The sequence below is a fragment of the Polypterus senegalus genome, chromosome 3 (genome assembly GCF_016835505.1).
Source record: "Polypterus senegalus isolate Bchr_013 chromosome 3, ASM1683550v1, whole genome shotgun sequence".
Classification (NCBI taxonomy): Eukaryota; Metazoa; Chordata; class Cladistia; order Polypteriformes; family Polypteridae; genus Polypterus; species Polypterus senegalus.
In genome coordinates this window covers 43,732,121-43,748,071 of record NC_053156.1, presented here as the reverse complement: position 1 = coordinate 43,748,071, position 15,951 = coordinate 43,732,121, and the positions used below count along the sequence as shown (strand labels likewise).

Sequence of the window (15,951 nt, the reverse complement as noted above, 5' to 3'; positions counted from 1 at the left end):
ATAACAATAGTGTCTTTCTTACAGGATTTCTTAGTGGACAGTAAATTATCTATAAAAAAATATAATTCTTGAGTAACTATGATGTACTAATGGGAAGAAGGAATATCCTTTTAAGTTTGGATTTAGAAATGTCCTTGGGTCTGATAAGTTATGATCCATTACAAACTGTGGGATTATTTTTGCAATATTAAACGTTATCGCTACAGTAGTTGAAGTGTCTGGCTATGATAATTTTATGAGTGTTCACATTAGGAATACACGGATATACTTTTTGGATGAAATCATTGGGTGCATAGATATTTATCAAAATTAATTTAAATTTAAATAAATTACCCATCACCATGACATATCACCCTTTAGAATCCAATACTATGTCTGATACTGCAAATTAGATTGTTTTGTGTATTAAGATTCCCACACCTTTTGCAAGCAAAACTGGTCATTATTAAGCAAGTAAAAATATTATGTTGGCATTTAGTCATGTTAGGTGAGAAAATACTTTATTTTTCTTTTAGATCATGATTAAGAATGTAGACATTCCAACGCACAAAATGGTCACTGTTTAGTCAGAGAGAAACTGCTTCTAAACTTTTGAGGACATTTTGTAAAATGAAGTATAGGTTGTATGTTGTTTAAAGCTATTATATGAAAATTGATTTCATATTGTTGCCAGGTATTATGGTTAACAACTCTGTTATTATGTTGGCACTTACAATCATTAAGGTAAAAAGGATAAATAAGAAATCTCTCTCTCTGTCTCCAGCCATCCCCCATTTTGCCTCCCCAGACCAAGCTTCGCAAAGTTCACGTCTTCTGACATGCCAAGAGATGGGGCGTGTCCAGAACAAAACCACCCCTAGCAGTGCTGTAGTAAACATTAAAATTGAGAGATTTTATGATGGTATAATCCAGATGCAATAAACCAAGGGTATGATGATGATAGACCAATAGAAGGCAACTTAGTGGTTTCCAAAATAAACAATAAATAAAACAAGTTGCAAGTAAAATTTTATTTGCATTAGCAGGACACAATATGCCTCATGTTCATGTTATGATGTTGAATTCAGTCTTTTTAGCTATTTTTCTGCTTATCAAAAATCACTTTCACTTTCTGCAGGAAACAAGAGACTATCTAATTTCTTCTTTGTGAAAGCACTATTTTAATTCTGTAGAGTACGGCTTGTTTGGTAGCTGTTGAAGGAGAGAAATCTGGGAAAATATGGATGAGGCTATTTTCAAATATAATCTCTTCTTTCTGTTTGAGATTCAACATCAAATTTTCTTTTAACCTGTAGTCTGTTGAAACAGACAATCGGCCTTCTTGGTTTTGAGGTATTCGATCCACGTATGCAGTAAGCTGCTGATATCTGGGTCCGATCTGAAGTTCTCTCCAGTTATTTTAGAGTATAGTTCAGCTATGAATTTCACTGCGTTTGGATTTTCATGGTCTGAGATTGGTGAATTCTCACTTCCCGCCTCACTCACTGTTTTGCATTTGTATTCACTCTTGACCGAACCTGACTCTGTAATGTGCAGTCCCAGCAGATCCATTCCTTCACCTGTGTCAACCAGTTCAGTCTCTGGAAGACTGTATCATGAGCTTGAGCCCAGTTTAGTCTTTGATAAAACTTTAACTACCTTTTCTTTCTCATTCTGAACCACTGATATCCTACTCATGCTTTTAATATACAATATATAATTAAATCCTTTTGGGTTTGGCTAAATACAGGATACCTCTGAATTTATATATATATATATATATATATATATATATATATATATATATATATATATATATATATATATATATATATATATATATATATATATATATATATATATATAAAAATTTAAATAAAGGCGAAATAACACGTCCTAGATGTCCATCTCTCACAACGTATGAGACCAATTTAAACTCCCAGCTAAATTCTCACATCCATGCCCAAACAAAGCATGCAGGAATCATGTAGATGTTATTTCTGAACAAATTCAAAGAAAATGATGGTAACAAAGCACCTTTTTGACCTTGAAAATGTAGTGGGATTTTCCTGAATTTTTTTTTTTTTAGGCGCAACTCATGATTCTCCTCTAAAATGCATGTCCTGATTGTCTTTTTCTTGTATTAAGCTGCTGTCATTAGTCTGTAAGAGCCATGCAACTGAGATGCCCATTATACTGGATACACATAACAAGCTTGAGCTTGGCCTCCTTTGATTCTAAGTTGGATTAAGTTGGCTCAGAAATGTATAGCTGCAATGTTTAGGATTGGATCCGAAAGTTGGGTTTGTAGGCACCTGTGCCTGGTAAGGGTAAGAGTGCTCTTTGATGGACTAGCACCTCATTCAGAGATCCTTTTCTGACTTATGTATAAGCTCTGCCTTTGCTTGGTGGTGCCTTTTTTGTTTTTTTTTCTCACTTTTAACCTTTAATGTGAGTACTGTGTTTATCATTCAATGTTATGAAATATTTGTAAAATATGTGCATGTCAGGTATCCCAGAATCCTCATGCTAATAGACTGTTCCATTCCGCTGAGCAGCTGCACTTTTAAACCTGTCTTGTACAAACTGATTAATAAGGAATTTATAAGGAAAATGGATGCTAGTGATGGCACCACTGGGTGTTTGTCTTTTACAAAGTTATACCAACTGACATAAATATTTCTACCTAATTTCTAAAACTGAGATCTGTTAGAAAGTACAGTGACTATATATCCATTGTAGTTTTAATTTGCATAGTCATGCATACTGTTACTATAAAAAGTGATGGCAAAAATATTCTGATTAAGCCTCCGGAAATAATATCTTGCTTTACTTACTAGAAAATATCCTGTCAAAAGAACTCTTCCTCCCACTTAAAAGGCAAAGCCGGCTGCTTCCATGCTTTATTTTAAATTTTTGAAATTGATCAGAGATGCCAACTGCCACCCATGGCCTCCACTCATGATTTGAACTCCTTCAATTTGTTGGAGCTTTATAAAGTACTGATTATTCAGATTCTTTAAAGGATGAGGTTAAAAGCGTCTACTTGGACCAAGTGTTTATATGACAAAAAGCTCCAGGTGCTGATAGCACAATGTCTAGCAAGCGAGGCCACTAATCATAGTTACTTTCTCCAACAGAGCATTTCTAATTGAGTGGAAACATTCTTGAATAGATGAATAATGATCCATCATAACATATGGTTTCCTTACAGTTTGTCCATTTTAGTTTCCGAAGCTGTTTGATTTCTTTTTACGTCAGTCTAATTGCATGCTTTAATTCTTGTGCTGCCTTTATATGATTCCTCAATTGCAAAGAATATTTGGGATCAACTCTAGGCTAGAGGGATGAATATTCTGTGACATTTTTAATATTTTTCATTTATCATTGTTGGTCAGGTAAAAACTGGTGAGCTGTGTATCCCTATAGTGTGACTTCTCTGGTCCCCTCACTAACTAGTTGAAGCTTTACCTACTATTCTAGTCTAGTTTTTATTCCACTTTTCTCTGAAAGTTCTGTAATTAATCCCAGTGCAGCTACTTTACTTTCTCTAAAGTGTGGGGTGTGTGTGTAGCACAATGTTGTATAAAATCTTTCATTGTATATTGCATTACATATGGAATACAAATTGTATAAAATGTGGTTAGGTTGGTGACTTTTGCTGTACCAAAGAGCCTTTGTGTATGGTCACTATTCAGGGAGTGGGTATACTTTGGGGGCAGGTCTCGTAACACAGCAACAATATAAGAAAGGGCAGAGCCAACTCCTCAACCCCCTTAGCAGACTATATTCCTTTAATGTGGGTAGTGACCTTGGTTATTATAGTTTTGCCTTTTTTATATTAGTTTTTATTTCTATGTTTTTTTCTGACCTTATATATAGTTATATAGTTTTAGGAATTATGTTATGGTGAAAGGAGTTTTGTGATCCAATCAGACAGAACTGTACACTTAACGGGTTAGGATATGAGTTTAAAAGCTTACTCGACTACATGGTTTACTAACTGGTTTTGTTTTTGTCTGATAAAAACAAGCATAATGAAAACCAGATTCTGAATATGAACAATTTTATAAATTTTAAAATATTTTCAATGTCCTTGTGTTGAACTCTTGTGGGATGATTATTGGCACTTTTTATCTTTTCCTTTTATTGCCCAGGATAAGCCAATTTGTAATGAAATTTAGGTGAATTTTAAGGTTTGAGGTGTGTTGTGTGTGTTTTTTATTCTAAATGTAAAAAAATGTGTCTACAGCACATAACATACTTTGCTCCAAGACAATGTGCTTATAATGAATGCCTTCAATATTGCATTCATAAATCTCCCATACTGGGTGTTTTATTTTCTACCAGTCATATTGATCTCTGATTCCATCTCTGGCACATACAGTTTATAAACAACATTTTGCCAACTGCAGGCCTGAAAAGATATCAGAAAATAAATTCTACTGTATTCTAACAGGTGTGATCATGAAAATCATGGAGGCTTAGGAAGAATGGGGCTGTTAGGCTTTAATCAATGTGTAGACCCCACCTAGCTGTACTGAGGGAAAAAGAAAAACAAGCATTTAGTGTCAAGGTTGGGGGCAGTGAGACTTGAATAGACCATGCAGAAGAACCGTAAACCCTTAATGAGCAGAGCAAAAGTAGGTAATGGGAGTATGGATGGACACAAAATGGCAGAGACAGCATCTAAGATTAGGAACAATATATACATTATCTAAACCTGTTTATCCAGAGCAGGATGGCAGGGAACCTGGAGTCTACCCCAGCAGGTTTGGATGCAAGGCAGGAAAATCCCTGTTACGTAAAATGTATGATAAGGCTGATGTTAAGAACAAAAAGAATTTGATATTTCAACTATCTATTTTGAGAGAGAAATTGAAAAAGGGGGACTAATGTTTTAAAACAATTCTACTACTGGATTGTTTTCACAATATCCAGTGTTTTGAGCTGTGAATATAAACTAAAAAAGATAAAATAAATATAGAATAAATACAAAACACATTAGTATGTTTTTCACTAGTTGGCAGACTCTCTTCACTTACATACCTGTAGTTCAGTAGAGACATTGCCAACTCGGGGAATTTTCCAAGGGTTGTATCGCTTCGTTGTTCAATGAGGTTGGGTTTTTTTTTTTTTTTAAAAGCAAAAGTGATTGGTTAGTAACAATATGCTGATCTTGTATGATGACCTGGGCAGCATGGTGGTGCAGTGGTAGTTCTGCTGCCTTGCAGTTAGGAGACCTGGGTTCGCTTCCCGGGTCCTCCTTGTGTGGTGTTTGCATGTTCTCCCCGTGTCTGCGTGGGTTTCCTCCGGGTACTCCGGTTTCCTCCCATAGTCCAAAGACATGCAACTTAGATGCATTGGCAATCCTAAATTGTCCCTTGCGTGTGTGTGTGTGTGTGTGTGTGTGTGTGTGTGTGTGTGTGTGTGCAATCTGTTGTGGGTTTGTTCCTGCCTCGCGACCTGTGCTGGCTGGGATTGACTCCAGCAGACCGCCTGTGTTTAGGATGTAGCAGGTTGTACAATGACTGACTGACTGTATGATGACCTAGTCAGTCTCTCAATCAGTGCAGTTTTATTTTCAGAAAGGATTTCTCCTGTGTGACGTGGCAGGTGAATTACTGTCAACAAAACACAGGCACCTGAGAAATAAAACTGAATTGTTATTCACTCGTGATTTTTTTCTATCCATACTGTAAAGCTTTTGTTGATCAGCACATTCTGATTTCAGATGTTTGAATTACATCTTGCCATACAACAAGCAAAAAGAAAGGTGGCACAGTAAATCGCTTTATATTTCACACATTGTACATGCCCATATTCAGCTTGCTCTGTCACCGCAAATGCTGTGTGATCACCATCCCTCCATCACCAGCCGACATTCACTGGATGAATATGTGCGGGTGACTCATGGTGGATGACTTTCTGTTTTAGAGTCAAAAGTTACAAGGGTTAAAGACTAATGGCAAGAATACTTATTCAAAAACTATAAAATATTTTTAGTATATTTTATTTCAGTTAGTTTTTCCAGCTACTTTAATAGTCCTGTTTATAGTTTTAGTTTTTCATTTCGGCTTTTTTAATTTTTGTTTCCGTTTTATGAAATTTTTAATTTCCATTTTGATTTTAGTTTTCGTTAACTATAGTAACCTTGGTAGTGACAAACTTCCCATCTTTTATAACTCTGTGATGGCAAGTGCAGTTTTCTACACTGTCGTGTGCCGAGTTGGTAACATCACTTCGAGAGGCACACGAAATCAACAAGGTATTTAAAAGGAAATGCTCAGTTATGGGACACATGCTGGACCCCCTGGAGGTCGTGGCAAAAGACAGAATTAAAACAAAACTGAGTGACATTATGAACAATGCTGCATATCCTCTCTCTGACATACAAATGCTAAGGACTTTTCGAATATGAAGCATTCAGCAGGAGTGTGTTAAGAAATGCAATGGGGGCTTCTTTATACTGTGCCGGTGCTAGATATTTTATTATTTTTTTTTTGGCTTCCTAGGCGAAGCTTGGCTGGGTTCCCATTCCCCATCCTACCACTCCTCTTAATGATTTGCTCCCTAGGTGAATGCCTAATTCACCATAATGGTGGCCCCGGCCCTGCTTTTTATATCAACATGCCTGCATAATGCCTGACTGAGACTACCAAGTCAGATGTTTTCTTATTTTTGGTCATTCTGGTGTGTGCTCATGCTGTAGTGTCTTTATCTCTAAATCTCTAACTATCAGAAACCCAACTGTCATGGATGAAGATCCATACTCTCAATGTCTTGGCACAGTTTATGCCACATTGTGTATTTATAGTGTGCTTTACTTTTTTGCCTTCTCCAACAGGTGTCTGGTTGATGGACTCCAAAAGGATTCAATCGCAACCTTTAAACATCCTAGACTGCAACCAAATGTGCTGCAGTTCATCATAAATGCCTTCTATTTCTCTTCAGATGCTCAAAATCCATTACAGGAGGTGAGTGGCAGAACAGCCTTTGTAATTGGGTTTGTGTGCTTGTTGGCACAGCAGAGGTGCTTGCAATGCAACACCCGACTGGTCTGACATGTTAATATCCTTCATAGACTGTGCACCGGGTTACTATTAGCCATACCTGTCACTGTGTGCGAATCTCATAGGAGAGGGTTTGCATGACAGAGTCAAAGTGAATAACACATGCCAAGCTCGATTACTGTGGAAGACACGAGTACTGACCATCCTAACCAAGCTGTACTGAACAAATACCAAGAGCTTCATACAGGGTGTTTTTTTTTTATTATTATTTATTTGTTTTTATTTTTTAAACTTTGATCTCTTTAGGGGAGGCACGGTGGTGCAGTGGTAGCACTGCTGCCTCGCAGTTAGGAGACCTGGGTTTGCTTCCTGGGTCCTCCCTGCGTGGAGTTTTTTATGTTCTCCCCATGTCTGTGTGGGTTTCCTCCAGGTGCTCCGGTTTCCTCATATAGTCCCATGCATGCAGGTTAGGTGCATTGGTGATTCTAAATTGTCCCTAGTGTGTGCGTTGTGATGTTATGCCTTATAGCAACAAAGGTTCCGGTAATGTGTTGTTGTGGACCGGACAGTCCTGGGTAGTGCACAGGGATACTGAGTGTCAAAAAAAGGTGTGTGCGCACTTAATAAAGTGGAGGTTCAAAGACAAGTCGTTGTCCCGTGGCTTTAATAACATAACATGGTGTCAGAAATAGGGACTGGCGGACACCGGAGAGTGGATGAGTAAAACGCCAGTGAGACGAGACCCACGGTGAGCGATACCTGCACGGAGAGCGGCCGAGGGAGGAGCGTACGAGAAACGAGCGCCCACGAGCCGAGTGCTAAAAAAAAAGCGGCACTGAAATATTTTCGAAGGCAGGACGAAAAGACATCGTTGAAACAAAGTAAGAGAACTCTGAGTGTTTTCCCGTCATGGAGAAGTTAAATCCACCATCGCCTATGCAGCTCGTCGGTAATCTTGCTGATAACTGGAAACGTTTCAAGCAGAGATTCAACATTTATCTTGCTGCCAGTGGCGCGGGTGGAGATGATGAGAAGTTGAAAGCATCAATCTTTCTACACGTGATAGGTGAGGATGCACTGGATATATATAATAGTTTTCAACTTGACGAGGCAAATTTAACACTGACTGCTCTCATGACAAAGTTTGAAGAATACTTTGTGCCAAGCAAGAATGTCACGTTTGAGAGATACAAATTTTTCTCCGCTGATCAGAGACAAGGGATGGCTTTTGACCAGTATCTTGCTGAACTGCACACACTGAGTAAGACTTGTGACTTCGGAGATTTAAGAGATTCACTAGTGAGAGACAGAATAGTCTGTGGGATTCCCGATAATGGTCTCAGGGAAAGACTGCTACGTGAACCAGCTTTGACATTAGAGAAAGCTGTCAACATGTGTAGAGCTGCTGAAATAACTCGCGCACAAGCCAAAGAACTGCAAAGGGATACTGCTACAGTACACGCAGTAAAAAGTGAGGAGCAGCACAAAAAACAACTTACAAAACAAAGACACCAGAGAGAGAAAATCACAAAAAGCAGGTGTGGTAGATGTGGAGGGATACATATACCAAGATCTTGTCCTGCATATGGAAAAACTTGTAATCGTTGCGGGAAGAATAATCATTTTGCAAAGTGTTGTAAAACTGATGGTACAGAGAAAAAAGTACACACAGTTGAAGAACAGCCAGAGGAATTCTTTGTAGATTCTGTTCAAACAAACATGACAGAAAAAGCTGAATGGATTGTACCACTGACAGTAAATGAGACAATAATTCCATTCAAATTAGATACAGTTGCACAAGTTAACCTGTTGTCTATGAATGACTACAAAACCCTCAAAGTTAAAAACAAAATACATTCAACAAAAATAAAAGTAACAGGATACACAGGTAAGGATGTCCCTGTCAAAGGAATCTGCCTAGTGACACTGAAACATAAAGGACAGCTGCTAAAGACACAAATGCTGATTGTGGAAAAGAGCGTTCAGCCAATTCTGGGACTGAGCACATGTGAAAAACTGGACTTGTTGAGGAGAGTGTTTGTAGTGACATCACAATGCAAAACAGATGAAACTTCATTTATGGAGGAGTATAAGGATGTTTTAAAGGACTCGGATGTCTGCCTGGGGAACACAGAATAAATACAGATGGCGCTGTGACTCCTGTAGTGCACGCATGCAGAAAAGTTCCATTTGCATTACGAGAAAAGCTCAAAGAGGAATTAGCTCGCATGGAGAAGCTGGATGTCATTAAGAAAATCGATGAACCAACAGACTGGGTGAGTTCACTAGTCATTGTGCTCAAGAAGAATGGCTCTTTGAGAATATGTCTTGATCCAAGAGATCTCAACAGGGCCATAAAACGTGAACATTTCAAACTACCAACTAGAGAAGAGATTATGTCTCAGTTCGCTGGAGCAAAGTGGTTCAGTAAGCTTGATGCGTCGTCTGGATTCTGGCAATTGAAACTTGATGAAGCAAGTTCTAAACTGTGTACCTTCAATACGCCAGAAGGCAGATATCGTTTTCTCCGTCTACCTTATGGTATTCTATCAGCACCTGAAGTATACCACAAAACAATCCACATGATTTTTGAACACCTACCGGGGTAGAGACGATGATGGATGACATAATTGTGTGGGGTTCCGACCGCCAGGAGCATGATGCAAGATTGAGGCAGGTCCTGGAGCTAATAAGACAGTCGAACCTAAAATTAAACAAGGAGAAATGTGAGTTTGCAGTCAAGAGCTTAACTTTCGTGGGAGATGTTTTGTCTGAGGATGGGGTCAGGCCAGACCCAAGAAAAACTTCAGCAATAGTCAACATGGAACGGCCTCAAAATAAAGAGGAAGTCAGGAGATTCCTCGGAATGGTCACATACCTGGCCAAATTCATTCCCCAGCTGTCAACGCATTCAGCTCCACTCAGATGTCTCCTCGAGCAAAAGAATGAATGGATGTGGGCTCACGAGCAGGAGATGTGCTTTCAAAAATTGAAGCGCATCATCACAGAGGAGCCAGTGCTCCGATACTATGACCCACACAAGAGGACACGAATCTCAGCAGATGCCTCACAATATGGCCTAGGTGCTGTGCTTTTGCAGCAACATGCTGAGAGCTGGCAGCCGGTAGCCTATGCATCAAGGGCCTTGACGAGTGCAGAAACCAACTATGCACAAATCGAGAAGGAACTTTTAGCTTCTACGTATGCCTGTGAAAGGTTCCACCAGTATGTCTATGGCCAGTCCTTTGAAGTGGAAACGGATCATAAGCCATTGGTGTCAATAATGTCTAAGGCTTTAAATGACTGTCCTATGAGAATCCAACGAATGCTCATCAGACTCCAAAAATATGACGTCAACATGATCTATACACCAGGAAAATTCATGTTCGCAGCTGATACACTTTCTCGGGCTGTCGACAGGCATGAGAGCCTTACCAGTGAGAAAGGTGCGGACATACAAGCGTATGTCGACATGATTGTAACCTCTCTTCCAGTGTCCTCAGAGAAAACTGAACAAATCAGAAAGTCAACCGATATGGATGGAACATTGACACAACTTAGAGAGACCATATTAGAAGGCTGGCCAGGAAAGAAAAGTGACTGTCCAAAGCAAATTCAAGATTACTGGTCATGCAGAGCGGAGCTTTCAGTAGTAGATGACATCATCTTCAAGGGGAACAAGTTTGTCATCCCAGTGTCAATGCGCAAGGAGATGCTGCACAAGGTTCATGAGGGGCATCTGGGAGAGGAGAAATGTAAGCGCAGGGCCCGTGAGGTAATGTATTGGCCAAGGATAAATCACGACATCAGTCAGCTTACAGCTTCATGTGAAATATGCCTTACATACAGACCCAGGCAACAAGCAGAGCCACTCATGTCTCATCCAGTGCCCGATTATCCATATCAAAAGGTTGGGGTAGACCTGTTTGACTGCAATGGTAAGAGCCACATTGTAGTTACTGATTATTTCTCAAACTATCCAGAAGTTGCAACACTTCAGGCGACATCCAGCCAAGCTGTCATTGCTTTTCTGAAGACAGTCTTTGCAAGACATGGAGTTCCCTGTGAAGTGTTCTCTGATAATGGGCCGCAGTTTTGCAGTAGGGAGTTTGATGTCTTCGCTGCAGAGTGGGGATTTCAACACACCACATCAAGCCCAAACTACCCTAGGTCCAACGGGCTAGCGGAGAGTTCTGTAAAGATTGTGAAAGCTCTCATGAAGAAGAGTCACGATGGAAAGACCGACTTCCACAAGAGTCTAATGATTTACAGGAGTGCTCCTCTTCAAAATGGGTTGTCCCCAGCCCAAATGCTGATGGGTCGAAGGATACGCACTAACTTACTCATTCACCAGGACCTGTTGACACCTGCTGGGGCGAACAAAGTTAAACAGGAAAAACAACAACTTAAAAACAAACAAAAAGGAAACTATGACAAGAAAGCAAAGATCCTGCGAAAACTCAAGCCTGGTGATAGAGTTCGAATCCTGAACCATGCATCAGGAACATGGATGCAACAAGGTTGTGTTGAAAGAGAAGTACTACCACGCTCATATGAGATTCAGACCGAGCGGGGTGCAATTCTAAGAAGGAACAGAGGGGACTTAAGACAACAAGTGACTGTTCAAGAAACAGAGTCGCGATCAGATGATTCTGACATTTCCGCAAGTCAACAAGTTGACAAAGGTTCTGTGGATCACACTAACTCTGATCTAACAAAACAAGTTACTGTTTTACCTGAGAAGTATTGCAGACCAAAACGCACTGTTAGACCTCCTGAAAGATTAATTGAAGTCTGTTGACTGATATATATATATATATATATATATATATATATATATATATATATATATATATATATATATATAAAAAAAAAGTTGATTCAAGATTGTGAAAGTTCTGTGATGGTTGGGTTGTGATGTTATTATGAAGATGTTCTTTTGGGTAATAGAACAAACTGATACAACATAAGATTGCAAGGGAAAGTCATTATCTTTTAAAGGGGGGAAGATGTGATGTTATGCCTTATAGCAACAAAGGTTCCGGTAATGTGTTGTTGTGGACCGGACAGTCCTGGGTAGTGCACAGGGATACTGAGTGTAAAAAGAAGGTGTGCGCACTTAATAAAGTGGAGGTTCAAAGACAAGTCGTTGTCCCGTGGCTTTAATAACATAACACATATAGTCTCTAGCACTTAATTAATATTTAAAAGCCTGCAATGCATTTATTGGCTGGCTTTATTATTTTGGTGGCCTCTGCTTAATGCTGTTCTTTGTTTACTCTTTTGTGTGGCATCTGAGTGAGAGGGTTGTGAGATCATCTGCTGCTGAAAATGGCAGCAACCTTTCGTTAATCATCTTGTCAAACTAGCACTTGATTGATTAGCGTGTCAGCATCTCTTCATTCATTCTGAAATCAATGCTTTGTTAAAACAGTGCAACAGGATTTAAAACTGGAAATTCATAATGACTAAAGCCCACACCCAGAAATGTCAAAACCCTCCTTTAGATGTGGTCTGGGTGATGGGTCTGCTGTTAGCCTATTAAAGATTTTAATTGAAATTGAATTTTAGTTAGTTTAGTTAGAAACTTACTTTTGTGTTGCAAAAATAATTAATAAATTACAAACACTATGCCATTTTGTGACCAAGGAAATTCATGGCATTGATCCATTAAAGGATGTTTAGTGTATTTAGAAATCTTCCCTTCTCCCTTTACATATTCATTTAATCCGCAACCTCATGGCAGTGCTGACTCGGGGCCTAAAATACCTATCGGGCAGCTTTTGTACGCTGGGTTTGATGGAAGGACGCACTTAATCAATAAGCACAAAGCGTAAATGGGAGCACCGGCAAAAGGAATGTCGTCCAGGTCACCAGCCACTGTGTGTTCTTAACTAATATGGATAACATTTCATTGACTCACCGGATTACAGTTTTTGTCTTGGAGTACATCTTTTTTCTCTCATCACGAGTTGTGTTCATTTGTATTGAATTTGCAAAACGCAAAACAACCCCTTTTTTCTCCATCGGGTCCTTTTTCTGAGAAATTAATGGACCCAAATGGGGTGTACAGTGTTTTCAAACCTTTTTAAGGAGCAACATTCCTATCTTTTCAAGCCTAACTTACTTTAAAGTCATCCAAACCATTTTTTTGTGTTTAAAAGTTTGTGTAACTATTTTTTATGAAAGTAAACTTTTTTTTTTTTTTTGCTTCATCAATTTTATTTTTTGATGTTTTAAATACGATACAAAGTGATATTAAGGCCCCCAGGCAAGGATAGTTGCAATTTCTTTCTTGTTGGTCGTACAAATGGGAATTTCATTATGCTGTACACGAGAGAATGAATCTGAAATGCCATTGACACTTTTTGCTTTGTTTTAATAAGAAAAAATAAAGTCTTGCATTTTTGAAAAATGCAAGACTGTTGTACCTCTGCATATGATAGAGATAAGCAATTATAAAGCAGAACGAAGTTTAATTTTTTTTTTGCATATGCTCATAATAGAAAGAGTGGCTGAAAATGGCTTTAGTGAGTTTTACTGTTTTTTGATGGTAGACATTTATTCAAGTCCTTTTTTTTTTTTTTTTTTTTTTGATGAGGCAGGTGTAATTTTAGGTTTTGATGCTGCTACAGCATTGTGATTTGTAATAATTTGAATGAATCGGCTTTGATGTATCTTTAACATTTATTGAATATACTCTAGCTGTTGGTGCTGCCTCCTGAACTAATATGTACTTCTGCAGTAATGTCCGTGAATCCCCCAAGTCCCCACTACTGCAGATGCTTTGATGGTCTGTGATAGCCTTGATTTGTATAAATACAAAGAGGACTGTTTGACTTATGTTAGGTAGATTGCCCAGAGGGGACTGGGCGGTCTCGTGGTCTGGAACCCCTACAGATTTTATTTTTTTTCTCCAGCTTTTGGAGTTTTTTTTTTGTTTTTTCTGTCCACCCTGGCCATCGGACCTTACTTATTCTATGTTTAATTAATGTTGACTTATGTTTATTTTTTATTGTGTCTTCTATTTTTCTATTCTTCATTTTGTAAAGCACTTTGAGCTACATTTTTTTGTATGAATATGTGCTATATAAATAAATGTTGGTTGATTGATTGATTGAATCACTGCTCAGCTTGGCACTGCATGACAGGAGGGCAGTAGTTTCACAGGCACATCAGAGTAGCTGAATGAGCTTCTTTCATACCCCTTCCCAGTTGCCCAAGTGCTGAAGTAGGTTGCTTACAAAAGCAAAACCTTTATTGGGATGAGGGTATGGCCCCATAAGGTTTAAATGTGACTATTTGTTATATTTGTACTTGCCTAAACATGATCTAAAGTTGGAATAAAATGGAATTGGTGGACAAAGTATAATCTTTTCTACTTTTGTAAAGGTAGAAAATGCAGTATGAAATACAAATAAGCAACCTTGATTCATGGAGATCTGATTAAATGAGTCCTTCAGTGTGCGTTTAGCTCTTCGGTTGTTCTAGGCTTCACACAATAAGCCAGCTGAATTTCAACTGCATTGCTAGCAGGCCTCAAATGGTTCATGGCTAGGCCCAAATTCACACTTAGTCTGGATGGGCTCATCTTTAGCTGGTGCAGTCTTATGATTGAGGTTGCAAGGCTACTTTATTGAAAGGGACCTGAATTTTTCCGCTCCATGTACGTGCTGAACAGCTCTAGGAGGAAATGCTGACTCTTAACATTCTGGCAGCAATCCCTCCAATCTAGAACAGTTGGTTGACATTCCTCAAGTATTCGTTATTGAAGTTTGGTTCTGATTTTTGTGCCATGCTAGAACACTTGACATCTGTCATGTCCTCTCATTGACGTCTGGCTTTTTCCTTATCTGGGGGTCACTGTAGTAGAGGGGTATCAACAGTGTATTCAGTTTCTGGCTATTTACTTACTATATTGTATCTAATCTCTTTCGTATCTTTCTTTCTTTTTTTTTTTTTTTCCTTCTCCCGCTTGGCAACTCCATTTCTAATACTGTCATTAGCACACTGTTTTCCTATTGTCTCCATACATTTTCAGGCCAATGAAGTTTTCTCTCCATCTTCCACTGTATCCTTTTCACCTTTTAAGCTCCACCTAATGTCTTATTTTGCTACTCAATCCATTTTATTCACCCCACTTGTCCATTGCAGCATTTTCATCTCTGGAACTTCCATTCTTTCAGTGTTTCATCTTAATGACTTTAAATGGGACCGTCTTTGTAACCAGCCTTTTACTTCCCCAAGCAGTTGTTTTTAGGCCTTTAGTTGTAAGTTTAACCATATGATACTTACTAGTTTGAGTAAAGCTGTTCTTTACTTGGGGCTTTGTCAGGGTGTTGCTCCGTTTTTGCCTTGGTTTCTCCAGGTCTCAGTAGTCTCATTCTTTTTGCAGATTTACATTATGTGCCAAGTGAAGGTGGTTCCTATTGGCCAAACTGATAATCGAAACAAAGCCTGTTTTTACGACAAGATGCATAGCAGGTGAGTCATAGGGTTTCCACATAAACATCCATTTTGGCTTTGAGCTGCCTCCCTCAACACAGGACTACAATGTTTCAAGGTCACAAGGAGGCTCGGGATGATCCAGGAGACTCCAGGTACATGCCTGCGATCCATGGTGTAGGCCTGTAGCAGAGTATTGACATCAAATTTTATACTGCTTCTCAGAAGGGATCTCTCTTAAGTAGATGGAGTTGGTTGGGGACTTTGTTTGTGTTGTATCATATAATTCTGACCAGCCGTGGTGGAAAAATAACTAACTAAATATTCATGAAATGTTCAAATTCAGCTCAAGGAGGCTATGTTTGATTCTTTGCTTGTCAGGATGGCATATTCTTATCTCCATGTGTTTCTTCCATGTAAGGGATTTCTTCTCTGCATCCCGCAGGCCTAATGTGAGTGCTCACTGAGAGAGACTTACATTTTCTTTCTTATCTTGTGGTCATTGCTGCCTCAG

The 15,951-nt window shown here is 38.9% G+C and overlaps 1 protein-coding gene across 2 annotated transcripts in view; it reads left to right on the top strand.

Moving 5' to 3' along the window:
* Nucleotides 1-15,951, top strand: part of LOC120525083 (zona pellucida sperm-binding protein 3-like) — a 58,945-nt gene that overhangs the window by 31,950 nt on the left and 11,044 nt on the right. For both annotated transcript variants that reach the window (XM_039747065.1, XM_039747064.1), the window contains exons 5-6: nucleotides 6,827-6,956; nucleotides 15,388-15,476. In XM_039747065.1, coding sequence (XP_039602999.1) covers nucleotides 6,827-6,956; nucleotides 15,388-15,476 — 219 coding nt within the window. The remainder of the gene's footprint in view (nucleotides 1-6,826; nucleotides 6,957-15,387; nucleotides 15,477-15,951) is intronic.